This window comes from Brachypodium distachyon, chromosome 1 (assembly GCF_000005505.3).
Source record: "Brachypodium distachyon strain Bd21 chromosome 1, Brachypodium_distachyon_v3.0, whole genome shotgun sequence".
Classification (NCBI taxonomy): domain Eukaryota; kingdom Viridiplantae; phylum Streptophyta; class Magnoliopsida; order Poales; family Poaceae; genus Brachypodium; species Brachypodium distachyon.
The window spans coordinates 33,084,295-33,108,657 of record NC_016131.3 but is presented as its reverse complement, the minus strand read 5'-3'; the positions used below and the strand labels follow the sequence as shown (position 1 = coordinate 33,108,657).

Sequence of the window (24,363 nt, the reverse complement as noted above, 5' to 3'; positions counted from 1 at the left end):
AGAAGCGGCCTGACGCAAAACGAAAAAGGTGAATTTCACCAAAATATCACCAATCTTGATGCAAGGATCGACGGCCCACGAGATCGCCTGGTTTCAAAAAAAAAATCAGGCGCCTGGTGTATAGCAAGACCGATATTTTTGTTGTGCACCTCCTGCCGGCTGGCCGGTCCCGAGGTTGCACACCAAGATCGTAGTCAAACACACACAATCACGAAGTACACTAAAATAGATGAACACCAGGAAGTAGAGAGGAACAGGGGCTCTTTATTAATTCTGATCTCAACAGTACGTACAAGAGGTAGCCTCCTCTCCTATATATAGGCCCAATGAATAAGAGCTCACAACAAACTATTAGGTGGAGAAACGAGCCAAAACGAGGGGTTGGTGGGGGGCGCATGATAGCCTCGAGGGTGTCCCGATCTCTTGATGAGATACCTAATTATCGATTTGGTAGGAGGTGACGTTGACGATCCGACTACAACCTAGGAGGCAGCGTCTTAGCGATCGATACACCAACTCCAGAAGGTTATTGATCCCGCGGGGGCACGATCAACCTGACCACGAAGGTCTTTGTTCCTGCAAGCAATCGAAGAACAAGCAAGAACAAGATGAAAAGCAATCTGAAATTGCGAATAGGAGATATGAAGGTTCACGAATCTGAATATTTAATATAGTTGGAGTCTTGATGACGGTAAAACAGGTGGTCTAACCGACACACGCGATTACACGAAAGTAGCAAAAGCTAAACTTTATCTAATCAAAACCCAAGGCTCCATGGGGTATAAATAGGAGGGGAACTAGGTGGTTTTCGGACAGGCCCTTGAGGGACTCCGAAACGGCCTAGGAATCCTCCTAAAACACAACGAAAACATCTAAAAATTGGCTGGACCCTATTACATGGCCTTAGGCCCAATAAAGCAAGGTTATAACCCTCATCTTTGGCACATAGATACCCATTGAAGGGGGAATCCTTCACTTGGCCGAAATCCCATTGATGAAGAGGATGCGGCCTTCTTCTCATCTCTCGTTATGGCGGTTTCAATGTTCTGAAATCATCACTTGAGCTAGCTCCCGCCACCTTGCTGCCACCTCCATGGTTTGCTGTCCAACGCTGATCCTTGAGGTGCAAGCTAGGTCCTTCATTCCTAAAACACATAAAAGAACCCATCTTAGGCAGCAGCATATTCTCATTAATATTAAATGAAGCACCGAGGAACGAAAGTACCTGATAATTTAGTTGTCGTGCACGAGCTCTAGTAATTGGTCCATGTATCTCCGGTACTTGAGGTGTAGGTGTTGTAGGGGTTGTGGTTGAATCATTACTTGGGATGTCCTCATCAGCGCACGACTCGGTGGCCACCCCACCCGTCGTTGGTTTCTCAACACTCACCCTTGGGCACTTATCCGTACGCCATATGCTTCAAAAACTCCAAAAAAAAACCAGCAGAAAAAACACATGGAGAAAGAGAGCATATGATACGTTGCTACGTTGCATAGATTGCCTCATTAAAAACCTCATGCGAGAAACACAAGAAAAGAGGAAAAAAGAGTACAACCTACTCAATCTCCAAGATGAGTACTTGATGGCCATGATCAAGATTTAACGATGAGTATGTGAAATATCTCCTGCTGAACCTTGCATCTCACTAAGTCTCAACATACCGATTCCACGCACACACCTTTCAAAAGTGGATGCCGTAGTGACTTGGTGAACAAATCATCAAGATTTTCACACGACTTACTATGCAAGACCTTTACCTCCTTCATCTTTTGCAACTCATGTGCATAGAAAAACTTAGGATTTATATGCTTGGTGAGATTACTCTTCACATAACCCGTTTGTACTTGTGCAACACAAGCTGCATTATCTTCATAGATAATGGTGGGGGTTTGGACGGTGTTCAGCCCACAGGTCTGCTGAATGTGGCGAACCATCCGTCGAAGCCATACACACTCACATGATGCTTCATATAGTGCTATGATTTCCGAGTGGTTCGTCGAAGTCGATACAAGACTTTGCTTTGACGATTTCCATGAAACAGCAGTTCCACCACATAGAAAAACATATCCAGTCTGAGACTTGGATGTATGTGGGTCCGACAAATACCCAGCATCGGCATAGCCTATCAAAGATAGGTCTTGATTCCTTCTATAAAATAGGCCAAGATCTTTGGTCCCTTGCAGGTACCGAAAGACATCCTTAACACCTTTCCAATTCCTTTTGGTAGGTTCAGAGCTGTACCTAGCCAGCAAATTGACGGAGAACGCAATGTCTGGCCGTGTACAATTCGTGAGGTACATGAGTGCGCCAATAGCACTCAGGTAAGGAAATTCTGAACTCAGAACTTCCTCCCCCTCTTCTTTTGGCCTGAAAGGGTCCTTGTCTTGCTGTAATGACTGCCCAATCATGGGAGTCTTTGAAGGATATGCCTTGTCAAATCCAAATCTTTCCAACAGCTTTTGAGTGTAGGTAGACTGGTGCACTAGAATCCCATCATGGGAATGTTCCAGTTGCAAACCTAGACAGAACTTGGTTTTACCCAAATCCTCCATCTCAAATTCCGACTTCAAGTAGGAACTTGCTTCCTCAATATCCTTCGGTGTACCGATGATATTTAAATCATCTACGTATACCGAGATTATACAGAATCCATCTTGGGATCGCCGTATAAATACACATGGGCAATCTTCATTGCTCGTGTAGCCCCCTTTTCATGTAGAAAATCGCTCAGGCGATTATACCACATTCTACCCGACTGTTTAAGTCCGTACAGTGACTTCCTGAGTTGAACACTGTATAGACCTCTGTTTGCTCTGTTTTGGTTCGGAAACGGGAGACCATCAGGTATCCTCATATAAATGTCCGAATCCAAGTTACCATACAGGTAATACAGTAACAACATCCATCAATTTCATTTTTAAGTCCATATTGACTGCCATTGAGATAAAAAATCTAAAAGTAATTCCATCCATGACCGGGGAGTAGGTTTCCTCATAATCAACCCCAGGTCGTTGAGTAAACCCCTGAGCAACTAACCTTGCTTTGTACTGTACTACCTCATTATTTTCATTTCTCTTGCGGACAAATACCCACTTATAGCCAACAGGGCGTACGTGGGGAGGGGTTCGACACACAGGTCCAAAAACCTCTCTTTTGTGCAGAGATAATAATTCGGTAGTTATTACCTTCTGTCAATCTTTCCAATCCGACCTCTTCTTACAATCAGCGAGCGAGTTAGGCTCGGGGTCCAGATCGATGATTGCGGCAATTTTCTTAGCAAAGTTTATGTCGACATTAGATGCCGCTCGGTTGATTGATTCTCCCGTGTTAACATAATCTATGGCCATTTCGTCATGGGGCGCATCATGCGCATCCTCTGTCTCCACAGGATTTTCCATTCGTGGAGCGAGGTCTTTTAGTTTTCCCGCGCCGATGTGTGCACTCACATCTCCGCTGGGTGCTTCCACTGTTGGAAGGTTAAAGTCCAGAATTCCTTGTGCTGGAGATTCCGTACTTGTGTCATGTCTCAATTGGCTCCCCTCATTCTCTCGGGGCTTTTTAGTAACCGAGTGTGATAAATCCCCTTTGTCCTTTTTCGTCGGGCGTCCCCGAGTACTTGGGATTTGAGGAACCGGATTTCTCGTCCTTTTAGGCCTTTGGACTCGAGCGGGTAGACCCACAGGATCCTTGGGTATCTCTACCCTTTCCGGTACATTGCGCGCAGGCACATGTGATTTTGTCACACTTCTCAAGTCACTAAAGTGATCAGGCAGTTGATTCGCTAAAGCATGCAAATCTATTATCTTTTGGACTTCTCTATGTGTCTCACTTGTGCGCGGGTCATTGGCGTGGATCCCCGTGGCTTGCCACGTCAATTCTCGACTTTTCTCATCAAGAGGTTGATTTCCTCCCCCTAAAGTCGGGAAGAGATCCTCGTCAAAAATGCAGTCAGCAAAGCGGGCCGTATGACAGTCTCCTGTCATGGGGTCCAGATACCTGATTATGGACACAGTCTCATAACCAACGTATATCCCCGACTTACGGAGCGGTCCCATTGCTGATCGCTGAGGGGGTGGTATCGGTACATATACCTGGCAACCAAACCTACGAAGCTGGGAAATTTTCGGTGCCGACCATTGCGCTAGTTGGACAGGTGAATGGATGTTGTAGGTCGTGGGTCTATAGTTGATGAGATTTGCGGCGTGCAACACTGCATGCCCCCAACACGTGGTTGGTAAATTAAAACCCCGAAGGAGTGGTCTGGCAATGAATTTAATCCTCTTAATCAATGCCTCTGCTAGTCCATTTTGCATATGGACATGCGGTACAGAGTGCTCAACCTTAATGCCAAGTGCCATACAATAATCATCGAACGCTTTTGAAGAAAATTCTTCAGTGTTGTCCATTCGAATAAACTTTATACGATGATCCGGGAAATTATTCCTCATTTGTATGATTTGTGACATCAACTTGGCAAAGGCATGGTTCCGTGTAGACAACAAGTTAACACATGACCATTTAGACGAAGCGTCTATGAGCACCATGAAGTATCGAAACGGCCCCGAAAGGGGCTGAATCGGACCACATATATCCCCTTGGATGCGTTCCAAAAACGCAGGAATTTCATCCCTCACTTTCAATGGTGATGGTCGAATGATTAATTTTCCCGTCGTGCATGCCGAGCACACGAAATCATCATGATTCGGGAAATTTTTAACATTCACCCCATGCCCATTTGAGTTGTTAATTCTATTTCTCATAATTCTAATACCTGGGTGGTCTAATCTATCATGGCATAAGCAAAATAGTTCAGAGCTTCTAAATATAGTCTTTAAGGTAGTGTACACGGGCGGCGCTACAATCTTAGTGTAGTAAAGCTCAGTGTCGAATGAAGGGAATTTTTCAACAACATGCTTACCGTGGGCATCGCGCTTTGTGATAAGTAGGCACTCTTTGCCATTGTCATCATCGGTCTCCACATGGAGGCCGTTTGCGCGGATGTCCTTAAAACTCAAGAGAGTTCGAGTCGACTCTGAGTACAATAATGCTTCCTCAATGAGCAAAGTTGTTCCCATAGGGAGTATGATAGTGGCTCGTCCAGAGCCTACTATTTTTGACTCGCCCCCTGCGATAGTCATTATACTCCCCGGAGTCTTTTTAATGGACTCGAAATAACGAGTTTCTCTCAAGATGGTGTTTGTGGTACAACTATCCACAAGGCACGTCTCCTCCATTCGAGCGCCACGTGTTCTAAAATATAGCATCTAATTAATTCATGAAACGAGGAAGTAGCAACATAATTAAGTAAATGCGACATACATTTTAGAACATAACAAACCATCAATATTAATAAAGGAATTAATGAATGAATTCAACATCCAATCGCCATAAAACAAATATGTTTTGCTCTCGTAGAGCTTACAATAAACCAATTATTCAAATGTATCACACCACCATGCAAATATAAAGGAATAAAGCAAACTAGGTAGACTCTTCCATGAGACCATTGACCTCAAGCGCAATGTTGTTTCCGGTCATCCATGGTGAAAAGTGCTGCAGCGTCTCCCAAGTCCAGACCACATGGAGGATTCCCCGAGGGCTCAACATCCATCGGTGTGGTGGTGTCAGTAGTGGATGCCTGTAACATCGCCAATGATGGCAGTGTAGGGATCATCTGTGGCGGCGCCACTTGGGGTGCCACAGATCCTCCCCCTCCGTAGATGGTGAGGTTGGCCTCATGTGCCTTCCTCTCCTTATAAGCATCCGCTACGTACTGAGGTGCGCAACATTCGCGGGAATAATGAGACTTCCCGCCGCACCTGAAATACATTTGGGGCCCCTTGGGCACCTTGGCCTCCTTCGTGTCCTTCCTTGCCTTCTTGCCCCTCTTCTTCTTGAGGGGCTTGCGGATTTTGAAAGCGTTGGCCTGCACTTCTGGGGTTGCACTAGCCCCCAGTGGTTGCACGACAAAGTTCTTTTTGAGAATCTCGTCATGCGCCTCAGCCACTTGGAGGATGTCGATCAGCTCAGAATATTCCTTGTAGTTCGCCTGCCGGTAGCTCCGGGAGGATTGCACGGCATCCAGATGAAAGGTTGAGAGAGTCTTCTCAATCTTCTGGCTATCGGTGACTGTAACACCGCATAGCTGAAGACGAGTACAAATTCGGTGTAAAGACGAGTTGTACTCACCAACGGACCGGAAATCCGCAAACCTCAACCGGGCCCATTCCGCCTGTGCCTGGGGCTGGGTGGAGTACTTTAGTCTTTCGAACCGGCATTTGAGGGCGGTTCATAAGGCTAAGGCACTCCGCTCAGCCATGTACTCAATCTTGAGTGTGGCGCAGAGGTGGTGGCGTAGGAAGTGCAAAGCCTGGGCATTCTCAGCCGACGTGCCGGCAGGGGCACCTTTGCCACCCAAGCCAATCGGGCTCAAGAGTTGTTTACCCTCGAGCCAGATTTCCACATCAGTTGCCCATGCAAGGTAGTTACCACCATGCCGTGCAAGTTCGTCAAACTCACGCTTGGTGATTGCCGACATCTGCAAGTATGCATGATTCCATTTAGATTCCAATGCATAATTGCGATGAAAAATACATTTGTGATTTAATGTGGCGTTCCAATATTAAAAACATGTGATTCTATGCTTCATAATACGATTAAAAGTGTTTGAACAATTAATCTACAGCATCAAAAAGCTAAATCAAAGCATGTTAATATAAATGACATGTTAAGCAAGTGCAAAGGGCAAAAATACGCCCAAAGAGTACATTCCCGAAGCAATTTTGGCCTAAATATGCGATTTTAGATAAAACAGACAGTTCCAGGGACATATATGCAAAATAACACAACAGGGATAAAATGCATGTAATTTACTGAAACGTCCCAGACTAAAACGCAAAAATCATGGCCCAAGATGCATTCAGGTTGCCAGCCCATTTCCCTTTTTTTCAGCCCAAAGGGCGGCCCATCCCGCGCGGCCCAGCTGGGCCAGCCGCGCCAGCCCCTAGGGTTTCCCCTGGGTGGCAGCCCATCCCGCGTGGGCGGCCAGTGCACGAGGCAGCCAGCGCCCATGGCGGCGGCGGCGCGCGCGGGCGGCAGCCAGCGCCCAAGGCGGGGGCGCGCGCACCCGGGGCGGTATGGGCCGGCGCGCCCGCGGCGGCGGCCTGCCGGACGGTGGCGATGTGCGCTCGCGCCCGCCGCGCTCCTGAGGCGGCGGCGGCCCGCGCCCGAGGTTGCGGCAGCCGGCGCATTGGCGGTGGCGGTGCTCGCGCTCGGAGGCAGCGGGGGCGGCACTCGCGATGGGAAAAATTGGGCGGCACGGCTTGCGGCCATTCATGGCTGCGGTGGCCGGCGGAGCGACGCTCGACGGCGTGGTGCCGTCTCCCCCAAAAATTGGTCAACAAATCCCTCTTGCGGCGGGATCGATCGGCAATTGTGCCGACGACTTGGTCAGCGAACGACCCGTGAGGAAAATCCAATCTTGAGGTGAAATACAACGAAAAGGAAATAATCGCAAAAACGGAATCGTAACGCAGAGAGGAATCCATTTTTGCAATAAAATTTCAGATCCAATACCTCCGTGATTTTTGTCGAGAGCCTGCTTGGGGGAGGCTCGATGAAGGCTCGGGGTAGAGGTTCGTGCTGATAACGTGTTGTGCAACTCCTGCCGGCTGGCCGGTCCCGAAGTTGCACACCAAGATCGTAATCGAACACACATAATTACGAAGTACAGTAAAGTAGATGAACACCAGGAAGTAGAGAGGAACAGGAGCTCTTTATTAATTATGATCTGAACAGCACGTATAAGGGGTAGCCTCCTCTCCTATATATAAGCCCAATGGATAAGAGCCCACAACAAACTATTAGGTGGAGGAACGAGCCAACAGGGGGGGTTGGTGGGGGTAGGCTGGGAGTTCGGTCAAAACCGAATTTTCGGTTTTTTTATTTTGATTTTTTTTATAATCCGGTTAGCAGCACAGCTACCCGAATTTAGTACCTGAAATTGCAAAACCGAAAATTCGGTTTCGGTTTTCGGTTTACACCGAATTTTCTGTGTACCACATACACAGTACAGAACTGCACGTATTCAACAGAAATTTCGACAGCACAACGACACAAAACAGCATATTTTCGCAATTCAACAGTTCATAATTAATAACTAGTAATATGTGCATGACCAAGAACACTCAACGGCTAGGAAAAACGAAAATAAGTACTCAAACATCGGCACTTCGGCGGCCAGCAGCAAGCAACATTAGTTCATTACAACAAGCCCCAACAAACACACAGCCAAAAAGAAATAGGTTTCAACTTCCCAAGTCCCAACAGCAGCCAGCATATGAGCACGCAGCACTGCAGCAGCTTCCTTGCATAAATTTAAGATGCTGGAGATGGCTTGCTAACACTGACACCACTCACAGACTCTGCCAACTTGGGAGTGGGAAGCCTTCGACTTCGACTTGGATGAATTTGCACCACCAAACTCTTCTGTTAGTTCTGAAAATTAATATAATGAGCATGTAAGTAGCATACAAAATTACAAAGATAGCTATACAACATGTTTATAAAAAATACATTAACAAAACAGTACCTTTTTCCAATTTTACTAATTCTCCCGCATCTTCTTCAATATTGATGGGAGTAGAACGCCTTAGCCAATCTTGGGTGCAAACTAGGACTTGGACCATGAATGGTGTAAGTGAGGATCTAAAATCATCTAGGACACGTCCACTAGTGCTAAATGCTGACTCCGATGCAACGGTTGATACCGGAATTGCTAAGACATCACGATCAATTCTTGCCAACGTTGGAAACCTAGAATCATTCACCTTCCACCATGCAAGAATATCAAATTTCATATTGTCATCTTCATTATCTTCTTGTAGGTATTTTTCAATTTCAAATTTGCTAGTGCTGATTTCTCCACCAACCTTCAACTTCTTTGCAATCCGGGACTGCATCCTCCTTCCTTCCCTTTGTTGAGATGTTTCAGTTTGAGTGTCTCCTACTTGCTTACTTGCATCACTTGGGGAATAGAGAGCTTTGTACTCTTGAAACAAAGCAATCAAACCACTATTCACCACATCCCAAACTTTTTTCCCATTTACCTCACCAAACATTTCCACAATGGCTAATTTTGTGTAATTGGATAGCTTGTATCTTGGATCAAGAACTGTTGCAATAAAGACATGTTCATGTTCTCCTCTTCCTTTTTCTTCCCTTTCCCCTTTAAGTCATTCTCCATCGTTATCATTCCAATTACCCCAATATTTGTCATACTTTTCTTGCATCCTCATAGCCATTGCCATTCTCAACAAATCTTCACTATCAGCCCATTCTTGCAACAATACTTTAACTTCACCAATGTCATTGAAAAATTCATTGGATGTCACACGTAGTGTGGCGGAAACACTAAGTGTGAGGTCATAAAAATGACCAAGAAATTCTGCCATTTTCTTGGCATTCTCCCAATCAGCCTCTTCTGGATGTCCCAGCCCTTTCTCACCATTCAAGTCCTGCTTATACTGTGGGTCGTCGTCCTCATACCTTGAGAACACTTTTTCATACAAGATTGCTGTTTTCAACATTAGATATGTGGAATTCCACCTGGTGCATACATCTAAGTTCAAGAATGCTTCGGTGTCCAACTTTTCCAACTCCGCAAGCTTCTTAAAGGCTTTCAACCTTGCTGGCCCATTTCTAATAAATCTCATTGCAGCCCGCACACAATTCACAGAAATATCCAACTCTTTTAGACCATCCGAAACAATCAGATTTATTATATGGGCAGCACACCTCATGTGCAGATGTTTACCTTCAGCAATGCTTGTTTTCAATTTATTCATTTTCTTCCTTATGAAATTTATACCACCATCGTTAGAGCTAGCATTATCAACGGTTATTTTCATAACCTTATCTAAGCCCCACTTCATTAAGCATTGCTCCAAGGCTTTCCCAATGTCCTCGCCCTTATGACCTTTTACTAGGAAAAAACTAATGACTTTCTTATGCAACTTCCAATCAGGATCAATGAAATGTGCTATCACTGTCATATAACTATCTTGTTGCTGAGAAGTCCAACAATCAGTAGTGAGGCACACTCTTTCACATGATTGCTTCAAAAAAAGTTTTAGCTTGGCTCTCTCTTCAAAGTAAATGCGAACAACATCCCTAGTGATGGTTCTTCTAGATGGCATAGAGAAACGTGGACAAGCTACTGACATCATTTTTCTAAAACCCACCTTTTCAACACATGCAAATGGAAGCTCATCCTCTATCACCATTTCAGCAATTGCTCTCCTAATTGCTCTACTGGACTCTCACCTTGACTTATTTGCAAAGTACTTTGATTTTTGCTGTTCTCAGGATTATACTTGCAAGTGGAAAGATGGCTTTTAAGAGCAGATGTACCGTTTTTATCCGGACAAGCCTTGATGCAGCGGTTGCAGTAGTTGCACTTTCCTTGAGTGAGATGACCATCAACTAACACTTCCTTGAAGTGATTCCAAGTTTCCAACACTCTGCTCTCTTCGCCATTTGTTTTCTTTTAGGCTGTGTCTCTCGCTTCTCCTCTGTAACATCCCAATTTTCAAAACTCTTCATATGCATTGCATATCATAAGCATCATGTCACCCTTGCATTTGATCACTTTCAAAACCCTAAAATTTGCCAGAAAACCCTTTTCAAAGATGCCTTTATTTGATTTTGGGCTTTGATCTTGCTCTTGAGTATTTGCATTTTAACCCATGAGGGTATGGAGATAAAAAGGGATTTAGTGCATATATAGAGCTATCTCATATTTTGGCTTTTGAAAGTATTTTGAAAAAAATGTTTGTTTCGATAGCCTAAGGGCCCTAAAAGCCATTTTATAGGCAAATGTATTTTTAAATATTTTATTTTGAGGAAATTCTTGTTCCAAAAGTTAGATCATATGAAAATATGATTTTACAAATTTTGTTGCATTTTATTTGGAGTGATTTGGAGCTTCGAATCAATTTTGAGGTTCAAAATCAAAAAATAGATAAAAGAAAAGGAAAACCGAAGAAAACCGGTCAAACCGGACTGAACCGGACCGGCCCAGCCCGAACCGCCCGGTTTCTCTCACTGACCGGTGGGACCCGCGCATCATCTTCTTCCTCAACTGCCTCCGGATTCCATGCCACGCACGACTCCGACTCGCTCACATTTCCGTCCCGATTTCTTCGTGCACGAACCTCCAAATCCGAAACCCCGCACGTCATATCAAAGCCCTCGAACTCCTCTACCACTTCCCCCAAACCCACGATCAATTTCGCACCGGTTAGAGATTAATTGCTCGCCGGAGTTCGTTGCTGCCATCGCCGTTCTTCGCGATTCGCCGCCGTTCCGGTGAGGTTCTTCCCGCGCCGACCCTCTAACCCTCTTCCTCTCTTCGTTGCGCACGTAGTGACACGGACCGATTTGTTTTTCGAGCGCCGCCCGCGCGCCGTCCGTCTTCTTCCCCGGCTGCGGCCGCCTGAGCCGTGCCGCCCGCCCGTCACTCCACCGCGCGCCGCCCGCCTGCCCGCGCCGCCCGCGCAACCCGCCTGCCTCCGCCTCCCGCTCCGCCCGACCCACCTGCGCCCCCCGCCGCCCGCCCGCCGCGCCCCGCGCCCACTTGCCGCGCCGCCCGAGCGCCGCCCGCATGACCCGACCGCGCCGCCGCCGGCCAGAACCCTATGTCCCGACCTATCGTGCGCTGCCACGTGGCGAGATTTTTATTTTATTGTTTTATTCTTTTTCGGCCGAAATAATTATTGCACATTTTCCAGAAAAGCCCCTGTAACTTCAAAGTCTCATATCTTTCAAACTGTTTGTCCAAAAATTGTGATCCGCGCCTTTCTGGAATCGTCACAACGTGTAGATTATTTTGGCACTATTTAATTTCAGTTTTGAACAACTTAGACAGCAGCTATTTACAGAATGGTTGAATATGGTTTAAATCTCAAATGAATTGTTTCAAAATAGTTTTGCGCATGTTATCCTACTGTAAAATTATTTAAACTTGTTCTCTGTCCATTAGGATGAGAAAAGAAATTATTTCGTGTATAATCATGACATACAAGTTAAATATTGCTCTATGTTGCAAAAGTCACACAATCTTTTGTTTTAAACCCTATCCTTGTTTCATGCATATTAATTACCTCTTCGTTAATGTGTAAGTTGCCCAAACATTTTGAAAAACTTTTCAAAACAGAAACGAAACTTGTTACATTAAAAGTAACCAAGTGTGCATTAACATAGCATATGCATCATAGCATGATTTTGTGTGGAATGTTGTGTTTATTGTGTGTATACTTTGTTTTATTTTAGATTGTGTGGAGCGTAATCCTTGTTGTTGCGAAGAGTGCGAGAACTACCACAACCTTGGACAAGGCAAGTTCACTTTAATCATTCTCCTAAATATTTTTACTATGCACTAGATGTTTTATTAGACGCATCAGGAATATTACTTGTACTTCTATGCTAGCTATAAATCCCAGGTAGTCTAGTTTACCCTCGCCATTACCTTGTACCAAAATTGCCATCGATTGTAGTTGAATGCTAGGCTATGGTAGTATCGTGGGGGAAATAACTACATTATGATATTGTTATGCCTTTGGCGATATGAAATGTTTTGTTAGATGTAAGGCAAAACAATTAATTCAATGAACCGTCCTGGGTGGGCTGCTTTGAAGATTTTGAGAATTAGCGGCGTCAGGTCCATTTCTATGGGTCCCTCTGAGTCGAGTTCCTGTGGATTCAGGAATGGATCGTCCATGGACGCCTCTCCCGTAGATTCGGGGAGCGCCTACGTTGCAAATGTGGAATGCCACCTGGGGTAACCGAGACTGGACTAGTTTCCTATTTAGAAGCTTCTAGTACAACCACAATGCTATATGGGCTCTGGCGAGACAAGAGTAAGTTGTATGAACCTAGACCCGAGGAATTGTACTGAGGTAGCCGTGTAGGGGGAGCGTGATTCTCTCGTGGTTTAGGGAATTACCTCTGAAAATCTCGTAATCGATGCCGTTGCTACTCTACCCTGAGGACAGCAAGGGATTAACACGTCGGTTTCTTGTGGGGAATGTGTACAAACTCTCGAGAGCGTCAAAACTAAGTACTTAGCCGTGTCCCCGGCAACGGACAATTTGAGCAACTAGATGTGGAGCTGTAAGAAAAGTCCCACTCATTCCAATTTCTTAAATAAAATGAATGGTTTGAACAGGGTGGATGATACGTTGTAATAATGAGATCTTTGTTCTATGATATTACATCTTGAAACTGTGTGTGCTAGTGAGTCGATCCAGGAACTAGCACTAAAGCTCAGAGATCGAACCCGTGTACGGGGGCGGTCGCTTCATCCTCCTTCCCTTCTTTCTCTTTCTTATTCCTTTCTCGCCCCTCAATCTTCCTTTCTTCTTCCCCATAAACACGCATCTCCTCTTCAGTCATATCCCAATCATAATCTTCAGGATCAGGAGCAGGCATCTACACCAGCAAGCAATCCAGCATAAACATAAGTTGAATTCAGTTAACACCTACCTAACTAGGCCACCTATACCTAACGCTAATCCATGTCCAATTGTGCATTCATAAGATTGAGGTCAGTACTTACATTGACCGATTGGAGTGATGTCTGACGGTCTGCCGTGGTTGACGTCGGGATAGGAGTGCCGGCGGAAGTTGGAGCCTTAAGGACATTGGCCAGGCGAGACGGCGGCAACGGGTTGGATCCGGTCGACGGGCGGTGGAGAGATGACCTGATGGGGACAGCGCCACCGGCGTCCTCTGGTCCGGCGGTCGAGGTGGAGAGGAGAGGCGAAGACGAGGCCGGCGTCACCGCGTCCGCGTCAAGCCAGGCGGCGGCGAGTCCTGAGCGAGAGCCGAGAGGGAGAGGCGTGCGTGGCGTCTGGCGTGCAGCGTGCAGGCGTGCGTGGGTAGTTAGGTTTAGGAGTTGGGCTGGGGCGCTGGGCACTCGGCCACTGGGCCAAGCCCAAGGCTAGGCGCTGCGGTGAGGTGCTGCTAGCCTTCGGTTAACTCGGTTAACCAACCAATTAACCGAACCGAACCTAATGTATTCGGTTAGCTGCAGCAGAAATCGAAAAATACTGCCAGCCTAAAAAAACTGAGATTTCAGTTTGTTCAGTTTCGGTTCCGGTTCCGGTTTTCGGTTTCCGGTTTTTATGCCCAGGCCTAGGTGGGGGGCGCACGACTCGGTGGCCCCACCCGTCGTCGGTTCCTCAACAATTTTTTCATCTCATTCTCTTTTGGAGCTCGTTGGCTTCTTGGCTCGCGCTCCCATCCAACAATTGTTCACACCAATTTACTGATCAACATTAATTTATATTTTAAAAAGAAAACGGGCTAAGTAAGTGGCCTGCTCACTTGAAAACCGTGACCGCCGGCGGCTAGATGCACGCACCCCGGCCCGTACCGGAGGCGTACTTGGACGGACTCGGCCCATCTCCGCACCAACCAGAACGGTACGGCATCCGTGACGGAGACGGAGAGCAGAGAGGCGCCCTCTCCCGCGGCGGTGAATCGGCCACCGAGGCGGGGCTCTTGACTCTTCCCGAGCTCCGGGTGGAAAGCACAAACAGCTTCGCCCCGCGGCGGTGAATCGGCCACCGAGGCGGGGCTCTTGACTCTTCCCGAGCTCCGGGTGGAAAGCACAAACAGCTTCGCCCTGGGGCGAAGCAACAGCATTTCGAATCCGTACGCACCGCGGAGGAAAAGATCGAGCGGGGAGGGAAGCGAGAGGAAGAGATATGTTTATCCAGAAGGTGATGGTGTTTCCATGCTCTCTTCTACCGTTAATCCGCGGGTAACCTTGCGCAAATTCTTCTATGTATGTGGGGTAAATTTTTGCGGATTTTGTTGGTGGCGCAGGCATGGAGGACGGCGGCGTTTGGGCTCTACGGCTTCACCCAGTTCACCAAATCAGGATTCGCGTAAGCCTGATTTCCACCCAATCGTCTCACAGATTCTCTTCTTGTAGCTTGCGCGATTCCGTGGAATCGTGTCTCAGTTGGGGAATTGGAGTTTTTTTCAATTCCCCCATCCGTGTCGAAACTGGTTGCTCCTCGTGTTCAATTTAGCACAGCAGTTGAGGATACGATTGATTCCCGTCACGGTTTTTTTTAGAAAATAGAAGCTTTATTAGCCCCGACCTCTGCATACTAGAAGCATATATAGCCTATAATTATGCATTACAACAGTAAAGTCATTGATGAAATAAAAAACCGTGCCAGGCTACACCGAGAACCAAACAACTGCTGTGAACCCAGACGCTCTTGTTAGCTGCTGAAACCTTGTAGTTTAATGTCATCCAGTAGTAACCAGATGGAGAAAGATCTGTTTGCTTGCAAGGGATTGCGCACTTCTCGCGGCACTAGAGAGGATCAATCTATTTTGGAAGGTAGAGGATCAATCTATTTGAGTTCATGTGGATCAAACTATTTCAAAATGCGGCTCTCACCTCCAAGGATGCCCCCTTGCTCATGCCCAAGGAAATCAATCAATGATAGTGCTTGCAGCTCCTTTGAGCCATAGTCTGGGAAGTAGCCCAAAGCCTATTGTTGTTGTTGCCATTCTATGAGATTGTAATAGTTTTTTTCCTTTTTAATATATGATAACCGCTCTCCTACCTGGGTTCTAAAAAGATACAGGGAGGTATTTACAAGTAGGAATTGAGTATTCTGACCGAGTAGCGTTGTATCCGAGTCGATGAAAAGGATTTTAATAATTGTTCCCAGATTAGTTTTTTTAGAATATGGACACCGTAGTTGCTTTCGTCCTCATTGTTCAAATAATCAGACTCAAATTACTCAGGGAACATGCCAAGAAATTTAGAGAGGAGGATATGCAGATCCGGTTGGATGGGAAAAATTGCCTGGTAACTGGAGCAAATTCTGGCTTAGGTTTTGCTACAGCTGAGGGATTGGCTTCGCAGTATGAATCTATTACATTTTTTATATTATTTACTTCAGACAAAAATATATTATTTTTACCACTTTTGACCATGTGGTCTTGTAAAGAAAAGAATTGTTTTATATTGTTGTAGTGGGGCCACTGTTTATATGCTTTGTCGTAACAAGGAAAGGGGTGAGACTGCTCTTAAACAGATAAGATCCAAAACCGGCAATATGAATGTTCATCTGGAGGTGTGATGCTTCAACGCTAGATACAATCCCTGCAAGGTTCAATTCTTATTGAAGCTCTATGATAGTTACAGGCGAACTATATTCATTATTGTGTTGCAGATATGTGACCTTTCATCTATTAATGAAATAAAATCATTTACGACAAGATTCTCTTCAATGAACAAGCCACTCCATGTCCTGGTAAGCTTTGCTGCTTCAAAATATTTGCATTTTGTGTTTCCTATCCCTGCTTGCAGCTTCTTTTTGCCTCTTATAATCAGATAATTCATTAAATTTCCTCAAGAATATTATTATCTACTTGTCGGAAGAAACAAATATAACAGATAATTTGTTCTTGTAGGTTAACAATGCTGGCTTCCTGGAGCACAAGCGTGTGACTACACCGGAAGGGTATGTGATACTGCTTAATAATCGGTTCCCCTAGTTATTTTCAAACTTCTCAGGACATTTTTAAATAAATCCTAAGCATGCAGCATTTATCTTGCAAACTTCGTCAATTGAAAAACGCGTACTCCTTTTCCTCCTTTCTTCTTATAATAGGTTGGAGCTCAATTTTGCTGTGAATGTGGCAGCTACGTACACGTTAACAGAGCTAGTGATGCCATTGTTGGAAAAGGCAGCACCTGATGCTCGTGTCATTACAGTTTCATCCGGAGGAATGTACACTGAGCCATTGAATAACAATTTGGAGGTATCTTTTTCTCTGTGCTTTTATCTGTAGGGAAGCATAATGTGGAAAAGTAAGTATGGAAATACAATACAATACTTCATCGGAAGACTCCAAACTGCATACTGTGATGCGGGAAGCGATAAAAACACCCTCCTTTCCTAAGTTCCACGTACTAGGAAAACAAATGCTATTGAGAATTTAGCAAATCAAGGTTTAAAAAAAGAGTAGTTGTGGACTCAATTGAAGTCAGTTTAGTTGAGTCATTGAATTCAGTTTGGAGGTATATTGGATGAGCACTTCGCACTTACCCAGTTCTGTATTGTTTTTCACTGAGAATGGACTGATTTGGCTGCTTAGCAAGAGCTTAGTGCAACTGCCGCTTCCTTTCATTGCTGTTAGTGACTCGGTGTGATGATATATTTATAGAAACAGATGACAGGGAGTTCTTTGCTCCTGGAAACATTAGCCTGTGGAAAGAACATATTTTATGCTTGGTCATTAGATATTGCAGTTATAACCCTATTTACTATTGTTTTTGAACTTCAGTACAGAGAAAGTGACTTTGACGGGACCAAACAATATGCTCGAAACAAGAGAGTTCAGGTTTGTGAACCTGACATCAAAATTCCTTCTATTCAAGTCTTCATGTGAGAAAATTATTACGATCCCGTATCTTCCTCAGGTTGCACTCACTGAATGGTGGTCTGAGAAATACAGCAACAAGGGGATCGGTTTCTACTCTATGCATCCAGGATGGGCTGATACGCCTGGAGTCTCCAAGAGCTTGCCGGGACTTTCAGAGAAGTAAACCCTTGTGCTGTCCCAATTGCCCCTCTTGGTTTATTTATGCGTGTAGTATCAACCAGCTAACTTGTGGTTTACCTCTTGTTGCAGGTTATCGGGAAACCTGAGATCAAATGAGGAAGGGGCTGACACAGTGGTCTGGTTAGCCTTGCAACCGATGGACAAGTTAGTGGCAGGAGCTTTCTACTTTGACCGAGCTGAAGCCCAAAAACATTTGAAGTTCGCTGGGACTGCAGCCTCCCATGCGCAGATAGGTTCCATTGTTGATAGCATTCGCTCCATCTGTGGCCTGCAGCCTCCCATGCGCAGATAGGTTCCATTGTTGATAGCATTCGCTCCATCTGTGGCCTCCCATGCGCAGATAGGTTCCATTGTTGATATTCAAAAACATTTGAAGTTCGCTGGGACCTTCTCATTGATGCTTTAGGAGAAAAAAGAAAAGCTACTCGTTGAAAGGAAAAATTTGCACCAGCCGGGAATCGAACCCGGGTCTGTACCGTGGCAGGGTACTATTCTACCACTAGACCACTGGTGCCTTCTTTGAATAAAAAGAGTAAACAAAACCTATTGTACCGGTCAGGTATTTACTGTTTTGCACAACAACTACGTCGGCGCTTCAATGATAAAGGTTCTCTATGGTATTGTTTCTGAAAGAGAGACAGCACATCATGATTCGATAGTAACCCTAATTTATCCGGTGGAATATCTATCGAGATGTAGTGAGTATGACATAGATTTGCGAGTAAACTATCATGTCGTCTCAAATTTAGATGGACATTCTAGTACAGAACACGTAGACGCAAATGCAAAGCATATCTGTGATTTTTTTTTGATAATGGATAGTATACAATATCGAAGTATATTAATATCAAATTGATACTACTACACCTAGTCTGGGCACAAACACAATTTCAAGAGCCAGTCGAGGCAGAAAAAAATCCAACTACCAAACTACTACGATAAAAAAAAGGAGGCCTAAACTAGTGGAGGTTGGTTTAATCAATGCTCCCAGTTACATGCTCTCTTTGTTTAGGATCCCAAAAGGTGTTATGAAGATAATTGATTTTTTTAGAACTATACTCCTTTGACAAGATGATCAAGGGATTAAGAAATACCATCTGGTTAATTGGCTGGAAATCTGCCAACCTAGAGATCAAGCGGGTTTAGGTGTAACTGATTTGGACATTAAGAATATTAGCTTGTTATGTAAATGGTTATGAAAGCTTGAAAATGAAGAGGGGGTTTGCAGAATATGATTAGAAGTAAGTACATTAAGAAGCAACTTTTATTTACTTATGAGCAGAAAAGAGGCCAATCATTTTTGGCAAGGGCTTATGCAAGTAAAGAATATTTTCATTAATTGTTGTAGAAAACAAGTGGGTAATGGCAATAGGACTTGTATTTGGGAAGAACACTGGATTGGGGATGTTCCTCCGTGTTTAAAGTTCCCTACGCTTTATAATTTAACTAATAAGAGATTCATTTCAGTCTCCGCAGTCTTTAATTCTCAATGGCAATGCATTAGCTTCAGAAGATCTTTTTGTGAGGGAACTTTAGAAATGTGGACACAACTGAGAACGTTGTGTCTAGGTGTCTGTTTAAACAGTGAGCAGGATAGATGTGTCTGGAAATTAACCAACAGTGGGCAGTTTCCTATCAAATCTCTTTATAATATGCTTAAAGATAAACAGGTTCAAATACCATATATACAGTTGTGGAAAATAAAAATTCCTTTGAAAGTTAAAAAAAATTCCGTGGTTAATATGCAAGGATAGCATGTTGACAAGAGATAATTTAGCAAAAAAGAACTGGGTAGGCTCTACAAACTGTGAATTTTGTGGTGCCCAGGAGAGTGTAGATCATCTTCTATTTGAGTGTTCAGTAGCTAAGGTGTGTTGGAAGGTCATGTGTTGTTCTTCTGGAATTCATAGTACGCCTAGTTCAGTTAAGAACTTATTGAATGCCTGGATGTTACAGTTTAGGGGGCGCCAGCGAGAGCTGGTTGCTGTTGGCGTCGCTGCCCTATGCTGGAGCATCTGGAGATGTCGAAATGATTCTTATTTTAAGGGATCAGTACTTAAGGAACATACTAATATTCTTTTCTCTGTTTGCTACTGGATTAACTTCTGGGTTGGGCTACAAAAGAAAAGAAGTGTAAGCGCCGTAAGAGCCGGATCCCGCTATTGAAGACCGGAGAACAAGTTGGAGCAATTTTCAGGCAATGCCTTCAATAAGACAACTATGGAAATAGTGCTGCCAGCTACAACCAGTAAAGGTTACGTATATTGTTTCCACCTCCAAGATCAAAGACCCAATACTCAAAGAGTACAAGTTGTGCACTGAATACGGTGATGGACGCAATGGTTCGTCTCTCCGGCGATGCCGGAGGCGATCCTGCGAGATCCACATCGAACCCTACCCAACCTCGATCCAAGATTGATCCCCCGAAGAACCAGCACCTAGAGAATCAGATTAACCCCTCGATCCACCAAATTACCCAATCCCCCGGCCCCAACAACCACGTTAAGCCCGTGATTCTGAGCCTTGACAATTTCCGCAAACTGAGAACCCTCGTCCTAAATTCCCCTGACCCCGCCCGAAACCTCCAGATCTGCCGCGAGAGAGTGGAGGAAATCTTCAGTCGATGGGGCATCCGACCGACGAATCCCCCGCCAGCCAAATCAGAGATTTTCCAGTACACACCAACATTGAGGAACACCCAGAGACCTCAACCCTCCGAGCGCGATTCCGACGATGGCGCCCCCCACCTTAATCACTCCCCCGACGCCCCTCAACCCGCTGAAGATTCCACGCCCGTTGATGTGCCGGCCACCCGCCGGATTTTAATGCTCGAGTCATCCCCGGAGGCCCCGACGCGCCTTGAAGTCCATCATGGCGCCCAGACTGGGCGCGCCCTCCCGTTGATGTTTTATGGGGGCCTAATTCTCCGGAGAAATCTCTGCTCCGACAAGCTTATATTTTGGCCGCGGCCCCTGACCGGAGGTACTTCCGCCCACACTCTCCCCATCCCCACGCTCGCCACGCTCTCAACCTGCTCGACACTTCGCCTCATGGCGCCCGGTGGAGCTGCTAATTCCGGTGGAAAGCCGTCTGCTGACGGAGCTTGTTGGCAGCGAGCTGGCCCTGGCGACTGGCGGCATGCCCCTCCAGGCCACCAACGGCGCCAAGACTTCGGAGGCCGCCCTCAGGCGGCAGAAGGGCAAGCTGCCCATGCAGGAACCTGGTCAGGCACAGGACAAGATGTCCATCGTCGTCAACATGACCAGGGCCCGGAGCGCCATGCGTGCTCGATATCTGGCTGTGGGCATCTTCCTGTCCGTGCTCGCCATCACGTCCAAGCAGCTCGTTGACAACCTGAAGCGTGTCTGGAAGATCCGCGGCAGCGTCGACTCTCATTCCCTTGGAGACAGGTGCTTCATCCTCGAGTTCACGAAGGAAGGCGACTACAACCACGTCATCCGCGGCGGCCCCTGGAGATACCGCGGCGACGCGATCCTGATCGAGGCGCTGAAGGACGGCGAAGACCCAGAGACGGTGACCTGGGGCCCGGTGCCCATCTGGGTCCAGTTCAAGAACATCCCACACTACCTCCTGTCCAAGGAGCTGACTACGGATCTTGGCCGTAAGCTCGGCTCCCTCATTAACATCGATAACAACTCTCGGGGTGATATCTGCAGCAAATTTGTCAGAGACCGTGTGCTCCTGCCAATCAACAAAGCACTCCAAAAGCTGATCTCCCTCATCGATGATGTCACAGAAGAGGAAGTGGTGGTGTATGTCTTCTACGAGCGCCTCCCAACTTCTGCTTCCACTGCGGCCTCATCGGACAGCAAGAAGGCGAACAACTACAGCCCCGAGCTGTGTGTCGACGCATTCCGGCACAACGACCCGCGATGCTGGTTCCTCCCTGAGACCACTGGCCAGGGTCGCCGACAGAGTCCATCTACCCTCCTGTGGCGCATCCCCAGCGAACCAGCTACGTCCTCCTCCACAGCTCAAACCCGGATCGCCAACACGCCATCGCAAACTTTGTCGCTGCCGGCGTTGCTAACCTCTCAGTGCAGGATCTGCCCCGAGCTGCGTCTCCTACCTGCAACCAGCCGGTCGCCCCTCCTACAGACACCACTGAAAAGCAACTGCAGCCGATGCCTGAGTCCCCACCAGTTCACGCCACCGACAACCAACACGCAGCTCCTCCGCACAAGAAAACCAGCAGCTGGAAGAGGCAAGCCCGGAAGGAGAAGGGATCCACGGCGGCGGCGCCAACCCAGTGCCCAATCCTGGGGGCTCCGCGGCCACGGCCTGATGAAGATGAAGACATGGCACTGGCCCCTGTGGCCAAAAAACCTTCCCACCTGTGGCCGTCCCTTGAAGCTTGCCTTGGTGTGGACGGGCTCCGCAGGCTGAGAGAGATGGAAGACCAAGGCGACTTGAACATCACCAATGAGATCAGGAACCGGAGCAACTCTGCTGGGGGGGGGGGGGGGGGAGAATCTGAATCTCTTGTAATCATTCTTGGTAGTGAGGAGACAGAGAACAATGTAATACCAAATGTAGCTGCTAGGGAGGCAGAGAGTGATGCTCAGAGTGAGATAGGCAGAGAGAAGGAAGAAAATCATGAGGCAAAAGAAGTAACTTCGGAGGCAGCCGACCCTGGGGCCGTCGGCAACCTGACAGGCACGCTGGACAGTGCCTGTCAGGAGCAATGATGACGCTAGCTTGGAACTGTCGCGGGTTGGGCCGCCCGCGGACAGTTCAAGACTTGACCCGCTTGGTCCAAGTGCATTGTCCGAAGATCGTGTTTTTATCTGAAACATGCCAGAATAAGAATAAGATTGAAGATCTCCGCTGGCACCTCGGCTTGAAGAACGTGCTCACTGCCTCCAATGAAATTCGCGGTAAGAAAAGCAAAGGGGGAGGTTTAGCCTTGTTCTGGGATGAGAATTTAGATGTCCAACTTCTGGGACTTAGCAACCGTATCATTGATGTTTTGATCTGTGATCAGACCAAAGGAATAAAATGGAGATGCACTTTCATTTATGAAGAGCCACGTGTTCATCTCCGTCACCATATATGGGACCTCTTACGTCGTATCAAAACTGTTAGCAATTTCCCTTAGTGTGTGATTGGAGATTTTAATGAATGTGCCTGGCAAGAAGAGCACTTTTCTGCTAGCAAAAGAGGAGAGAAACAGATGTGAGAATTCAGAGATGTCATCTCCCACGGTAACTTATTTGATATTGGATATGAAGGCTTACCTTGGACTTTTGACAATAAACAGAAAGATGATCGGAATGTGCGGGTGCGACTTGACCGTGCTGTTGCTAACCCGGATTGGTGCAACCTGTATCCAAACCATCGCCTTTAGCATCTTATTTCTTCCTGTTCTGATCATTCTCCTTTACTTCTACATCTTGAACAGGAAAAGACTGCTACTTCGTACCGCAATCGCCTGAAGTATGAAGCCTACTGGGAGCAGTCAGACGCCCTGGACTCCGAATTCGCCAGTGCTTGGGCATGCCACAAACCCCCAGAAAATCTTGGAGATGTCCTCGACAACTTGGGTGGTGTGCTGCAATCCCTCTCTGCCTGGAGCAAAAGAACTGTCGGTTCACTCCCCAGAAGAATCGAGAAACTGCGTAAAGACCTGGGTACTGCTCGTGCTCAGTCCGGAGTTCAGAATGCTCAGAGTGTCCAGCGCGCTACTGATCTGGCCAAACAGATTGACGACCTGCTCGACGCCGAAGAATGTTACTGGCAGCAGCGTTCTCGTGTGGGCTGGATAAAAAGTGGCGACTGCAACACCAAACTCTTCCATCGCAAAGCTTCTTGGCGTGCCAAGAAAAATAACATCAAGAGGCTGCTGAAAACAAATGGTGCCCTCACTGATAAAACTGACGAGATGGAAGAAATGGCTACTGAATTTTTTCAGAATCTGTACACTCAAGACACCTCGGTCTCTCCCCAACTTGCCTCAAGAATCTTCCAAACCAAAGTTTTAGACCAGTTGAATGACGATCTTTGCAAGGAATTCTCAGACGATGAGATTGGGACGGCCCTCTTCCAGATTGGCCCCTGGAAAGCTCCCGGGCCGGATGGTGTCCCTGCTAGGCTGCTGCAGAAACAGTGGGGTTTGCTGAAAACTGACATCTGCCGTGCGGTCAGGGAATTCTTTCGTACTGGAGCGATGCAAGAGGGGGTAAATGATACCACTATTGTGCTTATCCCAAAGGTTAAAGATCCCACAAATCTGAAAGACTTTCGACCAATTGGCTTATGCAATGTTATTTATAAAATTATTGCAAAGTGCATAGTCAACAGATTGAGGCCGCTTCTCCAGAATATTATTTCCCCAACTCAGAGTGCTTTCATCCCGGGGCGCCTCATCACAAATAACGCCCTCATCGCCTTTGAATGCATCCATGTTGTTCAGAAGAATAATGATTCTAGAGGGGAGTTCTGTGCTTTCAAACTCGATCTTGCAAAGGCATATGATCGTGTCGACTGGAAATATCTGGAGCTTGCTCTTGCTAGACTTGGTTTTGCTAAACGTTGGATAAATTGGATTATGAGCTGCATGACCACTGTCCGTTATTCTGTGAGATTCAATGGAAAACTCCTCAACAGTTTCAAACCGAGTAGAGGTCTTCGACAAGGTGACCCCCTCTCTCCATACCTGTTCTTGTTAGTGGCTGAAAGTCTCT

At 46.3% G+C, this 24,363-nt stretch overlaps 2 protein-coding genes and 1 non-coding gene across 3 annotated transcripts; 2 read left to right on the top strand and 1 right to left on the bottom strand.

Annotated features, from left to right (window-relative positions):
- Window positions 1-14,437: 14,437 nt before the first annotated feature.
- LOC100826522 (dehydrogenase/reductase SDR family member 12) lies at window positions 14,438-18,201 on the top strand. Its single transcript, XM_024457722.1, has 10 exons — window positions 14,438-14,784; window positions 14,891-14,952; window positions 15,833-15,952; window positions 16,065-16,164; window positions 16,264-16,344; window positions 16,505-16,554; window positions 16,705-16,855; window positions 17,381-17,437; window positions 17,517-17,638; window positions 17,729-18,201. The coding sequence occupies exons 1-10, from the start codon at window positions 14,770-14,772 to the stop codon at window positions 17,949-17,951; spliced, it is 981 nt and encodes a 326-aa protein (XP_024313490.1). The 5' UTR covers window positions 14,438-14,769; the 3' UTR covers window positions 17,952-18,201.
- Window positions 18,103-18,173, bottom strand: TRNAG-GCC. The gene has a single exon. It is a non-coding gene; the product is annotated as a tRNA-Gly (tRNA).
- A 1,632-nt stretch (window positions 18,202-19,833) lies between the features above and the next one.
- Window positions 19,834-22,839, top strand: LOC112269893. The gene is made up of 2 exons (XM_024457370.1): window positions 19,834-20,641; window positions 20,773-22,839. The coding sequence occupies exon 2, from the start codon at window positions 20,798-20,800 to the stop codon at window positions 22,064-22,066; it is 1,269 nt and encodes a 422-aa protein (XP_024313138.1). The 5' UTR covers window positions 19,834-20,641; window positions 20,773-20,797; the 3' UTR covers window positions 22,067-22,839.
- The last annotated feature ends 1,524 nt before the right edge of the window (window positions 22,840-24,363 follow it).

Excerpts from the sequence above, each read along its gene's own strand:
- LOC100826522 (XM_024457722.1), top strand. Across the intron at positions 16,165-16,263 it reads ATATGAATGTTCATCTGGAG|ATATGTGACCTTTCATCTAT; the intron begins GTGTGATGCTTC and ends ATTGTGTTGCAG. Across the intron at positions 16,856-17,380 it reads CATTGAATAACAATTTGGAG|TACAGAGAAAGTGACTTTGA; the intron begins GTATCTTTTTCT and ends TTTGAACTTCAG.
- LOC112269893 (XM_024457370.1), top strand. The coding sequence starts at position 20,798 with ATGCCCCTCCAGGCCACCAACGGCGCCAAGACTTCGGAGGCCGCCCTC.